Source organism: Myxocyprinus asiaticus, chromosome 6, assembly GCF_019703515.2.
Source record: "Myxocyprinus asiaticus isolate MX2 ecotype Aquarium Trade chromosome 6, UBuf_Myxa_2, whole genome shotgun sequence".
Lineage (NCBI taxonomy): Eukaryota > Metazoa > Chordata > Actinopteri > Cypriniformes > Catostomidae > Myxocyprinus > Myxocyprinus asiaticus.
In genome coordinates, this window is record NC_059349.1 from 26,118,428 (window position 1) to 26,141,211 (window position 22,784).

Below are 22,784 nucleotides of genomic sequence, written 5' to 3' on the forward strand. Positions count from 1 at the left end.
TGTTCATTGTTTATTCATGATACCTAATGCATTAACTAATGTTAACAAAAGGAACCTTATTGTAAAGCGTTACCTATAAAATAAATAAAACGTCAGTCAACATACTGCTATAACAAATATTGCATTGGTTACCATTCAGTTTTTTAGCAAAAATATTCTACAATAATGCTCCTCTTTAAAATAATTGTTTGGGTAGAGATCTCTGGGAGGGTTAATTTAAGCAGATTTGTTGCTAATTTTATTGCCTTTTTATAAATGTCTTACATCTCTTAAAGTAGTCTGAATATGCAAAAATATCACCCTCTCTAGTTGTTAGATTGCATTACTGCTCAAATATACAAAAATAAGAAGAATAGCTTGTATTAACTAAATTGTTGCAATTTAAACATGATTTAGTGAATGGATAGCCATAAATGGAATGTTTTATAATTTTGTGTATTATCGCAGTGTGCTTTAATTCAAGTAATTTTAATAATATTTCCATAAGATTGTTAAATATATTATTATTTTAACACATGACAAATGTGCCAGCACAAATAAGAACAAATTGGTTATTGTAGGTTAAACAAATATGGTTAAACAGGAGAATTAAAGCTGAAGTATGTAATTTCCGTGCCACTACCCTGGCAGCACCTGTACATCAGATGTCTATTTGATGTGTGTTTACATCTTGAAGATGAATTTTATTACGTTGTTTGCTCCTCTGCAATATGTCTATAAGACGTATGCCAATAAGTATGTCTCTGATGTCAATAAGACATTCAGCAGATGTCTTTGAGATGTTTATGATTTAGAATGTTTGTAAATGTGATCTTTTTAAGATGTTTATCAGATTTTAATTAGATTGTGATTCTTTCCAGATGAAAAGATCTAAAACAGACATATCGGAGATGTACATGTGCTATTTGGGTAGCGCCACCAAATGGAATTGCAAAAATAAACATTGTTTTCAAAACAGCTTTTTGAATAGGCCCCCTTTCTGCCACTGATCGAACAAACAGATAGTCCCGCCCCCAACTCATGCCATTGTTACTGTGGTTGTATAGATGGGTCAATTAAAAAAACAGAGGAAATGTTATCGTGCCACAGAGACAGTGTTACAGAAAATGAACCTATGAATGGCTTACTTATTGTTGTCTCTGCATATTGAGCTGGGATACGAGAGAGTATTTAAACACCGAAAAAGTTACATACTTCAGCTTTAAGCTGTAAAATCATTAGTACAACTTTCAAGTTTGTGTTTCTTTTTTTCCACCATATTGTATGTTAGAGATACTCTAGCTCTTTGACTTTTGGTACTCACTGTACAGACATTATATAACAGCAGATTCTGTGCTAAATGGGATGTTCATCATTGTTTCCCCCACAATTGCATACAGGAGGCTCTTTACCCCAGAATGACTTAGCAGTCTGAAACTTAAGTGCCTCTCGTCTGGGACATAAGTTACTATTTTAGTTCCAGCTTCCATTTTGGGGGCTTTTTAAACTCCTGAGACCTGAGCGTGACTGCTGTGTGCATTTTTTTTCATTTCCCTTTTTGCTTTGTAACTAGTAACACCTAATAAACATGCAAAATAATAATAATAATAATAATAATAAATTCTAGACCAAATAGTTTTCCTAAAAATGTATGTCAACATACACTATATTGCCAAAATATTTGCTCACCCATCCAAATAATTGAATTCAGGTGTTCCAATCACTTCCATGGCCACAGGTGTATAAAATGAAGCACCTAGGCATGCAGACTGCTTCTACAAACATTTGTGAAAGAATGGGCCGCTCTCAGGAGCTCAGTGAATTCCAGCATGGTACTGTGATAGGATGCCACCTGTGCAACAAGTCCAGTCGTGAAATTTCCTCGCTACTAAATATTCCACAGTCAACTGTCAGTGGTATTATAACAAAGTGGAAGTGATTGGGAACTCAGCCACGAAGTGGTAGGCCACGTAAAATGACAGAGCAGGGTCAGCGGATGCTGAGGCGCATAGTGCGCAGAGGTCGCCAACTTTCTGCAGAGTCAATCGCTACAGACCTCCAAAGTTCATATGGCCTTCAGATTAGCTCAAGAACAGTGCGTAGAGAGCTTCATGGAATGGGTTTCCATGGCCAAGCAGCTGCATCCAAGCCATACATCACCAAGTGCAATGCAAAGCGTCGGATGCAGTGGTGTAAAGCAGGCCGCCACTGGACTCTAGAGCAGTGGAGACGCGTTCTCTGGAGTGACGAATCACGCTTCTCCATCTGGCAATCTGATGGATGAGTCTGGGTTTGGCGGTTGCCAGGAGAACGGTACTTGTCTGACTGCATTGTGCCAACTGTGAAGTTTGGTGGAGGAGGGATTATGGTGTGGGGTTGTTTTTCAGGAGCTGGGCTTGGCCCCTTAGTTCCAGTGAAAGGAACTCTGAATGCTTCAGCATACCAAGAGATTTTGGACAATTCCATGCTCCCAACTATGTGGGAACAGTTTGGGGATGGCCCCTTCCTGTTCCAACATGACTGCGCACCAGTGCACAAAGCAAGGTCCATAAAGACATGGATGAGCAAGTTTGGTGTGGAAGAACTTGACTGGCCTGTACAGAGTCCTGACCTCAACCCGATAGAGCACCTTTGGGATGAATTAGAGCGAAGACTGCGAGCCAGGCCTTCTCGTCCAACATCAGTGTCTGACCTCACAAATGCGCTTCTGGAAGAAGGGTCAAAAATTCCCATAAACACACTCCTAAACCTTGTGGAAAATCTTCCCAGAATAGTTGAAGCTGTTATAGCTACAAAGGGTGGGCCGACGTCATAGTAAACCCTATGGATTAAGAATGGGATGTCACTTAAGTTCATATGTGTCTAAAGGCAGATGAGCGAATACTTTTGGCAATATAGTGTATGTGGACAGCAGGACAAAGTTGTGAAAATTTTAAATCCCAAACTATAAAAAGTCAGATTTTAATCAAATTGTTTATGATGTTTTCAGGAGTGGTGGTTATTCATGTTTTTGAGACATTACAGACATTACATCAGAAATTAGCATAAATAATTCTGATTTAAAGTAATGGCCGGCATCATCCAGTCACTGCCAACCATGTTAAAATAAATGTATGCATTATAAATTCTGAATCTGTGTACTGATTACCATTGTCTCATGTCTATGTGAATGCACTTAGCTGCATAGGAAAGCTATGATGCTCCCTTGCTCCCTATTTAGTGAATGACTTAACCTCCAGTGTGCTGTCTGTCTGCTCTGATCTCAGAACAGTTTGAAATGCACCTTATTTTCATCCTCCATATAAAGCCTCTGAAAGCAACCATTTTCAGCATTGGATGAATCCATTGATTATCTATGTGATAATGCACAGTAAACATTGCTAAGGAAAACATGAGCTAAAGTACACATTAGTATAAATTGTGTTTAGCAGCGAGGCAGTTCCCGATAAATTGCTCAAATAAAAATTAAAAAAATAGCATATTGGATGAAACTAGAGACTCTAATCTTTTGACTTAAACAGGTTTCAATGTAAAAACTTAATAGGTTTCTCACCAGATGTAGTTTTGTTGCCATTTCTCCTAAAGACAAACTCTGCTGTGATCGGCGCCATGTTGTTTTGTCACATGACTCGGTGCGTCAAACTTTTAACCCTTTACTGAGAGCACAGATTCTTCTGAACTGAGATCAGTCGGTTTCATTGTAATTAAATTATGCTTTGAGTATAGCGAAGCCAAAATACAATGTCCACAGATGTGTATGTGGGGTCACACAAGGTTAATGTAGTTGACCATTGCTCTGCTCATGTTTAGTTGTACGCCACAAGCACCCTAAAACATTTCAGAAAGATGACTGAAAACATGCTATTTGAAGCATAAACACACAAACCACGCTGAAATCTCCTTGAAGCCATCCTTATCGACACAAAACACAAAAGCCTGGCCAACAGATTCCCAGAGTATCTCTGCTAATATAGCATAAGGCAGCCGACAGACACAGCATGACTCACAACACATGTATATCTATCCCGTTTCAAGGAGAGGATAATTGAATGGAGCTGGTACAGCCAAGACCTGTGAGAGCACAATCATTAATCCAAGGCTGGTATCTTAGCTAATGCTGGTTCAATGCTGGTTTTTCACTTCAGTTGATCTTGACGCTGACAGAGTGCTTTGCCGAGGAAACCTAAAGCAGCCTCAGCTGGTTGTGTAACTATGGTTACAGGCATGCAGTCTCAGCCTGTCCCATCTTCTTAGCATCACTCATCTCCAGTGGCCCTTCTCATAACAGCTGAATATTAGAATGGCTGGGAGTAGGCCTATTTTCAGGGATGCCCCTTACCACTGTCTTTGACAAGGGACATAGTCTATCAGATTTCAAGTTGCATGTTTACAGGACATAACACATGACAGAATCATGTTATCATGTGCATTTAGCTGCTAATGAAGAGTGCTCATCTCACTGCAATGCAGTTACTCCTCATGTCCACAGATATGTTATTCTATGCCAAGTGTTGTAATTGCAAACCACGTCTGAGCAATTCCACATTTCATGAATGAAATAAAAACATACTATTACTATCAAAACAGTTATGGTGATGTTTTAATAGTTATCTTAAAATTAAGCAATATAACAAAAATATTATAAAATAGCTTTGTAATGACAACAGATCATGTAAAATGTCCTCTGCCACACTTTTGGAGTACATTGATCATTTAACCACATACATTTAAATTTCATAGGACTTTTGGGGGGCCAAAATTATAATAATTAAGAAAACGCTGAAGGCATTGTTTAATCATTATCTTGATCACTTAGAAATTGTAATATACATTGTAAAATTCTTCAATTCTTCAAAATTCCTCAATAGATCATAGCTCATTTCAAACAGATTTTAAGTAGTTTAAGCACCTGGTAGGTCTGTTAGCGCCCATATTTGTTGTTAAATCTATGTAAGTTCATTTTTATGGAGTCTGTTGTGTTACCCATCTCATCTGTGGTGTTATTAAAGCTAAAGTATGTAACTTTTTCAGTGTTAAAATACTTTCTTCTATCTCAGCTTAATATGTAGAGACAAATATAAGTGAGGTTGATTTTCTCGAAAACTGTAAACAGTGTCTCTGTGGCACTATAAAAATTCCTGTGTTTGCTTTGAGTGACCCGTTTAGACCTACCTCAACAACATTACACAACAAATGGTGTTAGCTGGGGGTGGGACTATTTGTTAGTTCAACAAACGGCAGATGAGTGGTGAAATCACAAGGCTGTTTTGAAAACATTGTTTATTTTTATAATTTCATTCAGTGGCGTTAGTGTCGCAGAAATTACATACTTCAGCTTTAAGTAAAAAGTACATGATTGTATTATGATATTTTATGATTCCACATGCTGCTTCACAGGTTTGCTAAAATGACTATGTGGTTGTTTTGAATGCTACATGTGTTACAGTAACGCCACAGAACTGACTGTAGGATAATAATATTTAAAACATCATTATGCTCAGAAATGTATGGAAATAAAATAGTAAAATGCTGCCAGATGTAGTACCATTAAGTTTAGCTCAAATCTCAGCAGGTTTTTAGACATTTTCTCAGCTGGTTTATAGCTTACAGCTAGCATTTAGCAAATTACCTGGATGTTACAAAGCTTATAAGATGGGCAGTTTCCTACACAATCTCCTGGCTCTTTAGTTTTAAGATTCTACTGCAAAAGTTTGTGTTTCTAAAGTTTACCAAGCAGTGTCAATATGTCTTCCTTTGCTTCTCTAAGGGTCTGGCTTCATGTCTGGAGACCTTACTGGGGGTCAACGTCAGGACCCTCAGGGAGAGATTCGTCCCAGTCAACCTGGACAATATGTCTACAAGAATGACTTTCAATCAGGTGGGATCATTGCATATGTCAGGCTATGTTGACCCATGTTAGGATATAATATGATTTAATAGAATTTAATGATAAAATGTAAGAATTTAATCTTGTATTAGACCTTAGTCCCAACCTTTCTAATTTAAGGCCCAGCATCAATGATTGGAAATCATCTCCAGTTGGAACCACCCAAACCCTCCCAGATAACTGCTAATCCAAGTGAAAAAAGTCCTCGTATCGGCCAGGAAAATTCTGCAGGTAAAGTCTATCCCCACTTAAGGCACCTCACTGCAGGCTAGAACAGTTAAGACAGACATTAAATATACATATGTATTTAAAACACGTTATGATTCTGAATGTTTCTATAATCTATAATTAGTTTTTATGTCATTCCACAATTCTGGCACAGATGCTTCATCAATAACTTGTCATTATAGAAGTGTTTCATATTTTTCATGCTCTTCACATTACCATTGATTATGAGACTTTACTACTTTACTGAGGTTTTACTAATCTGATCAGCAAAAGTTGGGCTGCCAACTGTGGGATTGAATGCTATGAAGGGTTAAACCTGAAAGATAGGGTTGTTTTTATCAGTTCATGACTATATAGTGGCCCAAGAACTATTTGGACACTTTTGGAAACTTTTGTCACATTTTATAATGTCTGAAGGTGACTGTATTAGATAAAAATTATTAAACCATGTGGCATCTACAGAAAAATTATCCTAGACCTTTTCTCAGAATAGTTCCCCTCTTCTTAGCCATTATATATTTTTAGTTTTATCCAAATCAGTTGTCCAATTTACATGATAGCAAAATGCATGGCCACATCACAGACAGTTGTTATTATTCACTGATGGTCCTTTAGAACTCAGACTGACCTGAGGCCTTTCTGAAACTTCAAGGGTGCATTATGGTGGAAAGATTAAAAGATTATTTAAAGATTCATCCTCCACCTCTCTGTAATAGTACTTTTTGAGGTGGCCATGAAACTAGAAGAGTAATGTGCCTTCTGGCCAAGAGACTGGGTGAAGTTTATAAAGCTGTTTTATATTTTAGACCTCATATCTGAAGTGTAGATGCTGCTGCCACTGGCACTTCCTCCAATTGTCTGTTTATAACCATTTGAGAATTCAAACATCTTACTGGATGTGGACAGGCATGTTAAATAAAAAAGCACAATTTGGTTTGGTCCAGAAATCACTTTTGTTCTTCATCTAGTTATGCTTTAAAAAACTTGTTAGCTTAAACCAGCCTAAGACCGTTTGCTGGGTTTTATTTTATTTTTTTGAACTTTTTTGTCTTTTGTGCAGGGACCTGAACTGGTTATTGCATGTAATGTAATGCTTCTCTGCGGCTTTTCTTTGTACTCCTCTCTTTGTGATTTGCCTCTGTCATCCCTGAGTCTGCCTGTTATTTCTCCATGAGTTCATTGGCCATTTGGACTTCCACTTGATGTGCACTCAATTGAGCACATCCTAGTCTCAGCACATTCTCTCTTAGCCTCTGTTTAATCTATCACGGCCATTTAACGGCCTTTTGCAGTAAGTATGAGCATGAAACACTCAGGTCTGTTATATTATATTTAGTACCTATTTAGAGAACAGTAGTGATAGGCTTTTTTGGGATGCAGCATACATAAATACAAGGAATTGAACAGCCATTTTTTTCTATTCATAGTGAAATGGTCTTCATATAATTTCCTGGTCTAACGTACCATATGATGCAATTGATCAGTGGTTCACAGGTAGCTGATCTAATGTGTCTTTGGGCTCTCTCATTAGTTGTTATGAGTTGGAGATGATGCACAAGGTTTGTTGTTCAGATGATTTGTTTGGCAAAACAACTTCCTCTCTGTACACAAAGAAGATTGGGGAAACCGTCAGACAGGTGAGGATATGCTCTCTACAGAGCAGTCCCATGCCCCCAACAAGGCAGAACAGAGTCTTTCTTATCTCTTGGGTTCTCAAGATGCAGCATCTGGGGAGGAAAAGTCCATTGAGGAAGGAACTGGGAAGCAGCAGAAGAGGAAAAAGAATAAATGCAAGAATAGGGATGAAATGTATGACCTTCTGGACAGCCTTGGTTCCCCAGAGTCTGAAGAGTCTCCATCAGAAAGCTCCAACCATGGCTGGCCCTCACCTCCCATCAATAATGAAGAGTTCTGGGAAAGCGAGATCCAGGAAAAAGGGGGAGGACGCATCAAGGCAAGGAAGAGTAAGAGCAGGAAGATGCTTCCTGATGAATGGGGCGCTCCTGCAGATAGTAGCAATATATCTGGGTCCTCTCAACCGAATCCTTTAACCATAATGGACGTGGACTTCAGCAGCCCTAATTTGGGTGATTCCAAGACTCAGTCTAATGTTAGCATAGATCAGGGGAGTGCACCGCCCACATTCACATGTGATTTTCTGCACCTCAGAGACACACAGGCATGCAGACCCCAACCAACCGGTCAGGCAACCTCCTTATTGTCTAATTACCCTGACTCAACTTTCAAGATGGAGAGGTATATGTTTGATATGGACAAATCATCTAAGGATGATGTAGGTGACAAATCTAAGCTGGCACTGCCTGGTATTCACCCCTCAGATCAATTACCCATGGTCTCAGAGAATGATCATACTCACTCGACTGATCCTAAGTCAACCCAAGTCCTTAGTCCAACACAGACTGTCTTATTCCTTGACTCAGTGCTGCAGGTACAGACCCCAGATGCAAGCCCACCATCCCAGAGCACACCAGTTAAAACCCCTCTCCCACACACCACTGCCCCAGAGCTTGCTCCCTATCCAACCCCTGGCCCACTGACCATTGGTATAGAAAGTCCTGCCTCCCAGAGCAAATCAGCTGTTAGTCACTCCTCCCCAGCTATCCCCCCCAACACTGCAGTGAGCTTTAACCCCGATGCTCCACCTTTCGTCCCTTCACTCACAGAGCAGAAGAAGCCCCCACTGGCACAGCCCCCCCTACTGGAAGGTTGGTGAAATTGAAGTATGTATGGAGATGATTTACATAATGCATGGCTCGATGAAGTGGGCCCTCTTCTGCTTAGCTCTTATCTCTGTAGCAAATAATCCTGTAGCGAGACACTAATTACTCTTTCATTCTTTCTTTCTTTCTCTCTTTCTTCCTCTCTTTCTCTGTCATTCTTTCTATCCTTCATTCCCTCCCTCCCTCCAGTGGCGGCCAGTGCTTTTCAAAAGTGGGGAAGCACAGACTATTGTTTTCGGTATCTGCAATGTATTTGCAACTGCTCAAAACAGTTTTGGCATAATATCCAATTATGAAAGCTGAAATAAATGCAACCTGGTCTCATAGAATTACTTTACCATAACTTCATTTTTGCTAAATTAGTTTTACTTCTACATATACTCGTTATGCCTCGTTCTACATATTGCAGCAGATTTCTGGTAAAATAAACACTAGAGGTGCAACAACGAGTTTTATTCACCTTCACACATATCAAGAGTAAAAATGCAGATTAACAGTTCATTAACACTTATTTTTTGCTGTTACTCACACAAAGCTATCTTATGACATCTAAACACTTTTACTATAATGTATGATTTAAAAGTTGATACATTTTAATGCTTGCATTACAACATTACCAACTACATTTTCAAGCTTATTCCAATATGACTAATTTGTGCAGTAGCTCAACTGAGCTGTAGAGCTATAGATCATTGGATTTTGAATGCGGAAGACTGGGGTACAAGTTAAGCAAAGCATGAGAGTCGACACGTGAGCTGAAAGTGTCATAGAAATGCCACGAAATGATGGTTAGGTTTAGGTGTGGGATTTAGGGTAAGGATGTCTGTTTTCTTCACCTCACAGTTGCTTTCATGACACTGTTAATTAGGTTTAGGTGTGGGGTTTAGGGTAAGGAAGACTGTTTTCTTCACCTCACTGTTGCTTTCATGACGCTGTCAGTTAGGTTTAGGTGTGGGGTTTAAGGTAAGGATGTCTGTTTTCTTCACCTCACATTTGTTTTCATGACACTATCGGGTAGGTTTAGGTGTGGGGTTTAGAGTATGGATATCTGTTTTCTTCACCTCACATTTGCTTTCATGACACTATCGGGTAGGTTTAGGTGTGGGGTTTAGAGTATGGATATCTGTTTTCTTCACCTCACATTTGCTTTCATGACACTATCTGTTATGTTTAGGTGTGGGGTTTAGGTAAGGATTTCTTTTTTATTCACCTCACAGTTGCTTTCATGACACTGTCAGTTAGGTTTAGGTGTGGGGTTTAGAGTATGGATATCTGTTTTCTTCACCTCACATTTGCTTTCATGACACTATCAGTTAGGTTTAGGTGTGGGGTTAAGGTTAATGATGTCTGTTTCTTCACCTCACATTTTCTTTCATGACACTATTGGTTAGGTTTAGGTGTGGGTTTTAGGGTAAGGATGTCTGTTTTCTTCACCGCACATTTGCTTTCATGACACTATCAGTTAGGTTTAGGTGTGGGGTTAAGGATAATGATGTATGTTTCTTCACCTCACATTTTCTTTCATGACACTATTGCTTAGGTTTGGGTGTGGGTTTTAGGGTAAGGATGTCTGTTTTCTTCACCGCACATTTGCTTTCATAACACTATCGATTAGGTTTAGGTATGGGTTTTAGAGTATGGATATCTGTTTTCTTCACCTCACATTTGCTTTCATGACACTATTGGTTAGGGTAGGGATGTCGTTTTTGTTTATTTAAAATTAGAAAATGAGATTTTTGGGGGTTTAAGGTTAATGCTCTATCATCTCACATTTGCTTTTTCACTATTTGTTAGGTTTACGTTAAAGGTTAGTTTAAGTAGGTAGGTTTTGTTCATTTAAACTCCTTAGAGCATTAACCTTAGAAAAACCTAATCTTTTTTTGGAAAACATATAACTTGCTTTTAGCGCCCCTCAGTGGACATTTGAAAACTGCAGCAATATACTGTATTTAGTATGTAATGGTAACACTTTAAAATAAAGTTCCATTCATTAACATTAGTTAATGTATTAGGTATAATGAACAAACAAAGAACAATATATTTTTTACAGCATTTATTAATCCTAGTTAAAGGGACTGTAAGCAATTTTTTTTACATGGAAAGGTATACAAAAATTTTCCTACTGCCTGAAAGATATCACTGAAATAAGTGTCATGAGATATCTCACCAGTCTCAGTGACAGCTCTAGACTTTGTAAACAGCAAGCAAAAATGTGTCTGTGGGCTGCAGTCTCTGACACTTTCTGTCTGTCAATCATTTTGCTCAACGTGTTGTCATTGCAGCAAATTATTGAGGCTTAATGCCATATTCTGATTTATAATTTGTCAGTTGAGGGCGCTATTAAGCTATGTTGTGTTTGACAACCTTGGGAACATGCTTTGGTCTCAAGGATTTCGGTGAGGTGTTTTAGAAAAAGGGGGCGTGGCTAAATCAACAGCTCATTCTCAAGAAAATTAGAACGGTTTGTTGCAAAGTCCCCCCATTTGAGAGCTCGACCAGTCAGTGCATAGAAAAGCCAGGCTTTCAGTTGGGACAATAATAAATTGATTAATGTCCAATGGGCAATCAGATACATACCCAATGCAAATAGCATTCAACCCAGAGTTTCTGCTAAGACATTTTGCTGCCGACCAATGTGTCTGGGAATGAAACGTAAATTGGAAAAAATCTGGTCATTTCATTTCGGTGTTTATTTTGCGCCGTAACACGATGGACTATGCATCATAATGTGATATAAAAATGACACAAAACACAAACGTTTGTTCTATATAGCTGCTTTTCTATTTTAAAAAATGGCTGTCGTGGAATAAGCATCTGATTAAAAAAAAAAAATATAGAAATGAAAAAAACATTCACCAGGGAGCAAAACTGGGCAAAGCAGAAAAACGTAACTAAATTTGCCACAAGTCAAATCACATTTCACAACCTCACATTTGCTTTCATGACACTATCTGTTAGGTTTAGGTGTGGGGTTTAGGGTAAGGATGTTTTTTCTTCACCTCACATTTGCTTTCATGACACTATTGGTTAGGTTTAGGTGTGGGTTTTAGGGTATTGATATCTGTTTTCTTATCTTTTGCTTTCATTACACTATCGGTTAGGTTTAGGTGTGGGGTTTAGGGTAAGGATTTCTATTTTTCTTCACCTCACAGTTGCTTTCATGACACTATCAGTTAGGTTTAGGTGTGGGGTTTAGAGTATGGATATCTGTTTTCTTCACCTCACAAGCAAAAATGTGTCTGTGGGCCACAGTCTCTGACACTTTCTACCTGTCAATCATTTTGCTCAACGTGTTGTCATTGCAGCAAATTATTGAGGCTTAATGCCATATTCTGATTTATAATTTGTCAGTTGAGGGCGCTATTTCGCTACTGTTCTGTTTGACAACCCTGGGAACATGCTTTGGTCTCAAGGATTTCAGTGAGGTGTTTTAGAAAAAGGGGGCATGGCTAAATCAACAGCTCAGTCTCATGAAAGTTAGAACAGCTAAAATCGCTTACAGCACCTTTAATGTTTAAAAAAAATTTTTTTTCATTGTAAGTTCATACTGTATTAACTAATGTTAACCAATACAAACTTTGATTTTAAAATATGTATATGTTGAAACTAACACCAAGAATAGTAAATGCTGTAAAAGTATTGTTCATTGTTAGTTCATGTTAACTAATGTTGTTAACTAATGTTAACAAATGGAACTAAATTGTAAAGTGTAACCATGTAATTTCATTTTGCCAAAATGTTGCCACAGTCAAGTTATTTTCATGAGATCAGGCTGAATAAACATGTTACGTCAGTTTGCATAACTGCGTGTGTATCTCTGAGGCACCAATGTGCTGAACACTCTCTGCGCTCGACAGTGTTACTTTTATATATTGTACACAGTCAATCGTGTACATCACCAGTTCAGTTATTGGCTGTTTGTTGCAAAGTCCCCCCATTTGAGAGCTCAACCAGTCATTGCATAGAAAAGTCCGGCTTTCGGTTGGGACAATAATAAATTGATTAAAGTCCAATGGACAATAAGATGCATACCCAATGCAAATAGCGTTCAACCCAGAGTTTCCGCTAAGAAATTTTGCTGCCGACCAACATGTCCGGGAATGATAACGTAAATTGAAAAAAATCTGGTCATTTCGTTTCGGTGTTTATTTTGCGCCGTAACACGATGGACTATGCATCATAATGTGATATAAAAATGACACAAAACACAACACGTTTGTTCTATACAGCTGCTTTTCTATTTTAAAAAAATGGCTGTCGTGGAATAATCATCTGATAAAAAAAAATAAAAATGAAAAAAATATTCACCAGGGAGCAAAAGTGGGCAAAGCAGAAAAACGTAACTAAATTTGCCACGTCTTTTCGTTAACAAAGAAATATTAAAATAAAAAAATCTTTAGGTCGTGTCTAGGGATATGTGATAAGAATAATATGCTTATATCTGACACACATATCTGTGTTCATGTGAGTGTTGCATGCGCTTTCTCTGGAGCAGGAAAGCCAGGGCATTATGCAGGGCTCCAGACTAAAAAAATTACTTTGGAGCCATTGGCTTCTAAACTGAAATATTAAGGAGCCAAATGGCTGTTTTTAGTCACCAAATCACAGAATTACTTTATTTAGATTGCTGTTCAGAAACAAGCTAGAAAGACGAAGAAAAGGAAGACAGCTGATAACCCATTAATTGGAGGTTTAATATACAGAATATATTGTTGAGAAGATAAGTTTGCATTCCCTTTTGTCTCAAATGTTCACACCCCTTTAATAATTTATACAAATATAAGAGAAAATATTTTTTTATTTAGTACTGCTCTTCAGAATCTACATTACAGATATTTACATAAAGTATAGTATGCATATAGTAGTGTGTTGCTTTCTTGAGCATCAATGAATGTTTGCACCTTGTGTAATAGAGTGTACAAGTCCCTCAATTGTCCTAAGTGTAAAAAGCTTGATCTCATATATAATATATTTTGAAAAGTCTGTGCTCCCAGTTTTAAGCTCTAGTGATGGGAAGATCGGATCATTTTACTGACTTGAATCTTTGAGTCTCGTTCAGCAAAATGAACGAATCTTTATTCAAGTCATTTCATTCATTTAATTCATTTGAGCAGAATTAAATTAAAATGTTACATTTTCAATAGCCAAATCCCCCCCAACACGTCTACTTCAGGTCCGGCTCCACAGGTGGGCCTGGGTGGGCCTGGCCCACCCAATCATGAACTTGGCCCACCTTGAGAACTACACCTACACCCACCCCTGTGGGTGGGTCCTATGGTCCACCTTACATCTTAGAGCTGGAGCAAGGTCTGGTCTACTTATGCAAACTTTGATTATAGTCCCAATAAGGAAAAATTGATAATGCAGGCAAGGACAAATTATGAGAAACAGAAATGATTAGTTCTCCTCTGGAATCTGAAAGGTAAACTAATCATTTCTGTTTCCTGTACAGCGCCTGTGCGGTTTTCACGTAACAAACGAACGGAGGTTGCGCAATGCACATGCGCAGCCAACACAAAATGAACGAATCAAATTCACTGTCAAAGTGTATATATTTTCTGCTGTATTGTTTTCTCTGGGTGGCGTGAACCAGCGCGTCGAGGAGTCCTCGGAGTTTCGAGCTGTTATAGCTTCTACCTCTATGGCAAGAGGATTAACACAGAATCAAGTGACACGTTGTGGTGAACTGCTTCTGTGTTCTTGAGTTCGGGTTCTGTCATGGCAACTGCGAGCACACTGAGCGGCAGAGCGAAGGAAAAGGAACCCATCCCGTCCATGCGCTTGTGGATCTATGATCTCACTGAAGGATTCCCACCAGCTATGTATCGCCTGTCTGGGGGTCAGGCATGCACAGGCCGCACTCGCTAATCCAGAGTGTTGCCAACATTGTTCCCATTTTGGAAAGGAGGGTGCGGGTCGTGGCGTCGAATAATGAGGATCCCTATTTTTCTTTACTGCCAGCGGAGAAAGACCCCCCACCCCAGCTGCAAGGAGCTCTCCATCGACTCATCATCACAGCAGACTGGCCAGGGTGCAGAGAGGGGATCTGTACGATGTCAAATGGCTGTCATCTCGTGTAATTTATTCCAGCCGTCCCAGCATGCGTCGCAGAGGTGCATCGGTTTTGGGACAAGTCTTTTTCACACAGAGTGCCTGTTAAAGGTTACTCTATGCTGGATGTGCATGAAATGGAGGATCTGGGGATGTGCAGCCCCTTTCCAGTCGAGGCGTCATGGCGAAGCACCTTCACCCCGATAGTCTGGCGTTTGTTTTTTTTGTTTGTTTTTTTTTTGTCTGCTTCCGCTTCATTGCCAGGACGGATGGAGAGATTGTCAGCCTCCATTTACCAAAAGATCTACCAATCTTCAGTCCTAGATGTAAGGGCTCTTAACGCCACCTCGCTCCACACAGCATATCAGACTGAGTTGATGGAGGAGATGGGCAGACAAATTGATGCGGGGGCACTGGATGCGGCATTGTGGGAAGAGATCTGCGTTATTGTGGATCTCAACCTATGTATGTCAAGTGGGACTGTCCGGAGCTGTGGCCGCAGCATGGGTCTCGCCGTTGTGGGTGAACGGGCTATTTGGTTCGGCCTGTCTGGCATGTCTGAGAGGGAGAAGTCATATTTCCTCGATGCCCTAGTGGATCCTGCGGCCGCAGCTTGGGTCTCGCCATTTTGGGTGAAAGGGCTATTTGGTTCGGCCTGTCTGGCCTGTCTGAGAGGGAGAACACATATTTCCTCGATACCCCAGTGCATTCGAAAGCCCTTTTCGGGGCTATGGTGTCTACAATGCAGCAGCTGTGTGATTTGAGGAAAAAGGATGGGGAAGCGCTCGAGAGCGTTCCGAAAATCCACTGTCCGCTCCCTGCAGCCATCACGTTCCAGGTTCTCAACCCATTTCAGAGGTGGACAATCTGGTTTTAGAACCCAGACTAGGCCTCCCCCACCGCCCCAGCAGTCAGGGCAGGGAGGGGCACAGCTGAAACAGCCCCAGCCGAGAAGCAAGGCTTCTTTTGCGGCGGTGGTGGCCAATCATCATCCGTCTAAACCTCAGGAAAGCAAGAAGAGACAGCCGACCTGGTTCGGGACATGGAGTGGGTGAACAGCGCTCGCGGATTCTCTGTTCCACTCCTCCCTCAAGAAGTGAGTTTGTTTTCCGCTCCGCCAGCCATGAGGACTCAGAAGGGGAATCAAACCATACGTTTTTGTGTTACACGGTTCATACACAAATGATTTAATGGGAGTGTTGGCACCAGTTTCCCCAGTGCCTCTCAGTTTGCATCTCCCCTTTCCACCCAGGGGGTCAGAAAAGAGAGGAGGAAAGTTTGCACAAAATCATGTGTGTGACAAAAATAAAAATCTTCTCTGTGCATCCAGGCAGTGTGCCAAGGGCACAACAGTGAGTGAAAATATACCACAAAATAATTCCAAACTCAGAGCTGCAATCTCCTGCTCCGCCACTAGATGGTGCACCATCAGTGAGCGAGAGCTTCAGCGGGCCCTCCTCTGTTCACGCTGAAAGTTGGCGCATATGCGCAGTTCATCCCTGGGTTTTATCTATGATAAAATGGGGTTATTGGCTGCAATTCTCTGTACAACCACCTCTGTTCAACAGTGTGTTAATGTCAACAGCGGAGGGGGAGTTAGCTCGTATTTTAGAGGAAATAGCCAATTTGCTGAGCAAAAGAGCAATAAGGATTATGCCACTGGAGGACAGCCTTCAGGGCCTTTACTCCAGGTATTTCGTCATCATCAAGAGAGGAGGAAGTCTCCGCCCCATTCTGGAATTGCAAAACCTCAACAAATATCTCAGAAGGTGCAAGTTCAAAATGCTCACTCTCAAAACACTCTCTGTTTATTCATCCCAGAGATTGGTTTATGTCAGTTGATCAGAAGGATGCATATTTTCATATGGGCATCTACCCGTCACACAGAAATTCCTAAGATTTGCCTGACAGGGAATAGTTTACGGATTTTTTATGGTGCCTTTCGGACTTTCATTGGCACCAAGAGTCTTCAGCAAGTGTGTAGAGGCAGCACTAACGCTGCTGAGGTTAACCTGTGTTAGGGTGTCTTCTTATCTAGACAATCTACTGCTGTGCACACCATCACGGCAGCAAGCAGAGATAGATACGAGAATGCTGGTGTCTATTTAGAGAATCTGGGATTCAAAATAAACTAGACAAAGAGCTGTTTTATGCCCTCACAGGAAATAATATATATGAGTCTCAGATTGAACTCCAATCAGTATTGGGAGTTTCTGTTTGTCCCTTTTTCAGAAAGGGAAAAAAGTCTCATTAAGGTTGTCTATGCCTATTGGGTCTGATGGCCTCAACGGTGTCAGTCATTCCTTTGGGACTACTGCAAATGAGAGAGTTTCAGCATTGGAATGCAGCGCAGCACTTGTGTCCTTGCCGTCGCTTAAATCACAGAGGAAGAGTGACGTCAGAGGGGATGCTTGCTCTCCGTCACTGGAGAATCCCTGCTGGGGATGAAAGAAGCATAACTCACAGGTTGGGGCACGGTGTGCGAAGGCAGAATAGTGAATGGGATTTGGCCTGCATCACTACAGAACACGCAAATAAACTTTATGTAGTTACTGACAGTGTTTCTAGCATTAAAGCACTTTGTACAGTTCCTTCAAGGCCACAGTGTCCTAGTCAGATTGGACAGCATGACAACAGTAGCATACATAAACTGACAGGGGGCACGCGTTCACAGCAGCTACACAGCCTGGCACAAAAGCTGATTTGTGGAGCAGTGCGTGCTTTCTCTCATTTCGGGCGATGCACATTCCAGGAGTGATGAATATGGGGCGGATCTCCTGTCCAGGGGGAATCCTCTTTACGGAGAATGGAGATTTCACCCTCAGGTGGTGAGTCAGCTGTGGAAGAGATACGGGTGAGCTGCGTAGATCTCTTCGCATCACACAAAAATGCTCATTTCCCTCTGTTCTCTCTGGCGAGAGACAGTGCTCTTATGGGTGTGGATGCTCTAGTGCAACTTTGGCCAAACGCACTACTTTACGCATTTCCTCCACTGAGTCTGATCATTCCAACTCTAAAAAGAGTAAGAGAATATGGTCACTCAGTCATACTAATTGCCTGGAACTGGCCGGGGAAACTGTGGCTGGCTGATCACTGATAATTCAACTTTTGTGCATCCAGCCTTGGCCGCTCCCACTGCGCAGGGATCTCCTGTCACAAGCGCGAGGGGAAATATTTCACCCCGCCCTGGAACAAGTAGCTCTTTGACTCTGGCACGTGAGAGGCAAAATTTGAGTGTCACGGGTTTACCCCCCAGGGTGATTGAAAGGATTCAGAGCACGAGAGCTGCTTCAACGTGCTCCGCGTATGATCAGAAATGGGTTGTGTTTGAGCAGTGGTGTGCACACAGACATATTGTTCCGTTTTTATGTTCAGTGGCAGATGTTTTGTGTTTTCTGCAGGAAGATAAAAGCAGGGCCTTTTCTACCGTCAAGGTTTATCTGGCTGCCATATCGGATTGTCATGTGGGAATAGACTCAAATACAGTGGGTCAACACCTGCTTGTTTGCAGGTTTATAAGGGGCGCAAGATGTTGTTGAAGGGTGTCAAAACCACTGGTTCCATCATGGGATCTGTCCGTGATCCTGAATGCGCTTTCTCTGCCTCCCTTTTTAGCCAGTTGAAAGTATAGAATTAAAGCTCCTTTTGCTACGCTGACTACCACCCCTGGAGTCGTGAGTTAGAATCCAGGGTGTGCTAAGTGACTCTAGCCAGGTCTCCTAAGCAACCAAATTGGCCCGGTTGCTAGGGAGGGTAGAGTCACATGGGGTAACCTCCTCGTGGTTGCGATTAGTTGTTCTCGCTCTCAATGGGGTGCGTGGTAAGTTGTGCGTGGATCGCAGAGAGTAGCATGAGCATCCACATGCGGAGTCTCCGCAGTGTCATGTACAACGAGCCACGTGATAAGATGCGTGGATTGGCGGTCTCAGAAGCGGAGGCAACTGAGACTTGTCCTCTGCCACCCAGATTGAGGTGAGTAACCGCGCCACCACGAGGACCTACTAAGCAGTGGGAATTGGGCATTCCAAATTGGGAGAAAAGGGGATAAAAATATATAAAAAAGAAAGCTCCTTTCCCTAAAGGCAGCTTTATTATTGGCCTTAACAACTGCAATGTGGGATAGTGAACTACATGCTTTGTCAGTTTATCACTCTTGTATGCGCTTTGCGGTGGATTTATCGAGAGTGTCTCTTAAAACGAATCCAGCCTTTGTGCCTAAGGTGAGCGACTCTGCGCTCGGCTGTAAGCCAGTGGATTTGCTAACTTTTCACCCGCCGCCTTTTTCCTTGCCAGAGGATGAGCGGCTTCACTATTTGTGTTCAGTTCGTGCTCTACGTTTGTACATGGAAAGAATGAAGGCACTGAGGAAGAGTTATCAGCTTTTTGTTTCTTGGGCTGATTCTTGTAAGGACAGACCCATATCACGACAGCACCTGTCTCATTGGGAAGTAGAGGCTATTATATTAAGTTATAATAGTTTGGGGCTGTGACCTCCGGATGGCTTGAGAGCTCATTGTACCAGAGGCATGGCTACCTTGTGGGTACTGTTTAAAGGCAATTCAGCCCAGGACATTTGTGCAACTGCAAGTTGGGCATCGCCTCACACTTTTGTCCAATTTTATCCAATGACTTCTATGGACATATTCAAGTAGAAAAAGCAGATTGCTGTACTTGAATGAACAGTGATGTGTGATATTTTATGATATTGTAACATGACCATATGACAGCTTAAAATCCCCCTCTAACAATTGTATCTGATCTAATTAAAATTCATAGAAGATAAACTAAAATATTATGTCAATAAAACCCACTTATTAACATTGTCAAAATGAATCCATATTTTATATGGCACTTAACAGTAAACACACAACAAAGCCACAGAATTGGCCAAAATTAAGCAAGCAAATGAATGAAGACACAACACACACACGCGCGCACACACACACGCACACACACACATTAAAGGGAATTATGTGAATTACATAGTTGATTGCATGGAATCACGTATAGTTTGTTCTGTGCAACTGGGATTTAAACCTGGCTAGTCATTTCTGCTGGCTAGCTAAGCATTAAATGATTCCCCTAGTCTTAAAGCAATCGCCACGGTTTCATTCTTTCTTTTCTTTCTTTCTTTCTTTCTTTCTTTCTTTGTGTCAGTCTTCTATAGCTTGGACCTTTGTTGCATGTAATCCATTCATGTAATAAAGATGTTTTAACATTTCAGTGCAGCCATAACACACTGATCGCTATGCATCATGGCAGCTGAGACTAACAGTTACTCTTTGGTAGCTATTCTCTGTATTTCAGTAGCAATTCAGTATTTCTCTTGTTCACAGCATCCCTCCAAATGCATATGTCTTTTAGATTGTGGCTTTAGTCAACTGTCTATGTGGGATTTTACATTTGCTAATCATCCTGTGGGTGGACAGCTTTCATATGTCACTCTTTGCCATCATATATACACCACCGGTCAAAAGTGTTGAAACACTTACTCATTCTTTATTATATTTTTTTTTTCTTCACATTTTAGAATAATAGTAAAGTCATCAAAACTATGGAATAACATAAATGGAACTATGGAAATTATGTTGTGACTAAACAAAATCCAAAATAAATCAAAACTGTGTTATATTTTAGCATCTTCAAAGTAGTCACCCTTTGCCTAGAATTTGCAGACATGTACTCTTGACATTTTCTCAACCAACTTCTTGAGGTATCACCCTGGGATGCTTTTTAAACAGTATTGAAGGAGTTCCCATCTATGTTGGGCACTAATTGGCTGCTTTTCTTTATTATTTGGTCCAAGACATCAATTTCAAAAAGGTTTTTTTCTTTTTTTTTTAATTACATTCTTTTTATATAATGAAATAAATTAATATGGTGGCACAATTATATTTATGTCTACAAAACTAATTTCAAACATTTAAGCATACGCCTTCATATTAAAAGATATTTAATATCATGAGAAACATTTCAGTCAAGTATTTCAAAAATTTTGACCAGTAGTGTATATGCTATATAACTCTTTATTCTGTTTTAGTCTTTGACAGTTTTGAATGAGACAATCTTTAACAATGTTTATGAGATTAAGATGTCTGTCTGCCAGTTCACCTGCTAAACGTAGACTCTTCTGAGACCTTTAGATTGTTACCTTTAGATTTATGTCTTCCATTCCCATAATCTATACTTTTTAAAGTAGAAAAACTCAATGCTGCAAGCAGTTGTTTACAATGTTCTTTTCTCTCCCTTATGTTCATTCCTGTTTGAACAACACTGGGCATCAAACAGGTAAGAAAATATAATTATCTCACTATGAAATGTATGGTATGTGCAGCCCCTGTCAGTGTATTTTTGAGATCCAACTTTATGAGCTGAGGTTTTCTATGTATATTTGAAATTACACACTTACAAAATAAATAATCCAAAATGCACAAAACTTTTTCTAAGCATAGTTTAATCACTAATTAATTTAAACTGGATAGTTACAATGTTTCATTTGATCAAAACCTTAAGTGGTATTCAGCACTCTAAAGCAATCTCAGTATTGATTCTGAAATGGAAACGTGGCTTTATTTAATTTTGTTTGGATGAAAGGAGATGCCAATTTTGGTTTACTTTTTAAATCATCAATTGAGTCAAGATTAGAATAGTCAAGAATGGAGTTATTTTTTGTTGGTAATATGTATGGGTTAAAATCATACTCCCTGTAGTGTCTTTGATGCATTCTCTTTCTTTCATCTCTCTCTCCTTCTCTCTCTCCCTTTCATATCTCCTCCCATCTCTTCCATCCTCTTGCGGCAGCTAATGTAAAATTGATGGCCAGGCCATTCAACATTATATAAGACACGAAGAGTTGTGCTTTTTATAGCAAGTGATTAGGGTGTGTGGTTGAAGCCAAAATTGTAGCTGTCGAATTTATTGAAAAAGAATCTTTGACACAACAACTGTAGGATATGTTCCAGAAATAGAAACTAAGTGACATATTTTCCCAATTACTCAATGAGCATGCATGTTCTATACCACACTGAATACATCAAAGACATTAAACGCAGTTCTGATTATGTTTTTTTTTATCTTTAGTGAAAAGAACATGATGTGATTTCTTAAATGATTGAGTACAGGTTTCACAATATACAGTAGAGGATGGTATCGGACACCATGACTGCGTATGAAATTGCTCCATTTGTCCAAATTCTTGGTGTTTGAAGTATTATTTACACTTGTCATGAATCTCTTCTGAAGAGAAGTGATGATAAAATTAACTGGCCTTAATTTATATTGTAATAAGTCTTAACAAATAACTTTTTGTATTGAAAAATAGAGAAAATATTTCTGGATACCAAATGCAGTCATGTATTGTCTGAATATTTCAAATAATGACAACATATACAGACAGAGTCATAAACCGACACTGAAGCTGTGACAAAAACATGAAACATGAGATTACATGATTGTCAGCGCAATGAAATGACAGCTGTTTGTACTTTAGATCTTCTGATGTCCCAATTTCAATATCCTCTTAATATCAAGCCATATGATCTGATGAAATGTGTTGTTAGTGGAATGTAAACAGTGAAATACATCTGACACGTCTTTACGCAACAGTACCCATTCATAAGAATCTGGCCCATTACAGCAATGAGAGGGGCAGAGAGAAAAGGCTCCTTTTATTTCCTTCACTGACCTGGAATGGCACTGCAACAGATGCATTGTAGTTTGTGTGGGTTTTACTCTAATTAAAGTGCCTGAGCCTATCAGAATGCATATAAATTGTAACATCACATACCACTGGTCAGGTCTGGAATGGCTGATTGTAGTGGGAGGCAGAAAAGTGACCTGTAATATAGGATTGAGAAGATTGTATTTTCTCTAATATAATGTTTTGGAAGCCACAGTTC

The 22,784-nt window shown here is 40.0% G+C and overlaps 1 protein-coding gene across 5 annotated transcripts in view; it reads left to right on the forward strand.

The window, feature by feature from the left end:
• The window catches only part of LOC127442838 (microtubule-associated protein 4-like), a 76,112-nt gene that overhangs the window by 16,574 nt on the left and 36,754 nt on the right, over positions 1 to 22,784 (forward strand). For 4 of the 5 annotated variants that reach the window (XM_051701060.1, XM_051701061.1, XM_051701058.1 and 1 more), the window contains 3 exons: positions 5,747 to 5,857; positions 5,987 to 6,097; positions 7,813 to 8,820. In XM_051701060.1, coding sequence (XP_051557020.1) covers positions 5,747 to 5,857; positions 5,987 to 6,097; positions 7,813 to 8,820 — 1,230 coding nt within the window. The remainder of the gene's footprint in view (positions 1 to 5,746; positions 5,858 to 5,986; positions 6,098 to 7,812; positions 8,821 to 22,784) is intronic. The other variant, XM_051701063.1, reaches the window with a different exon arrangement.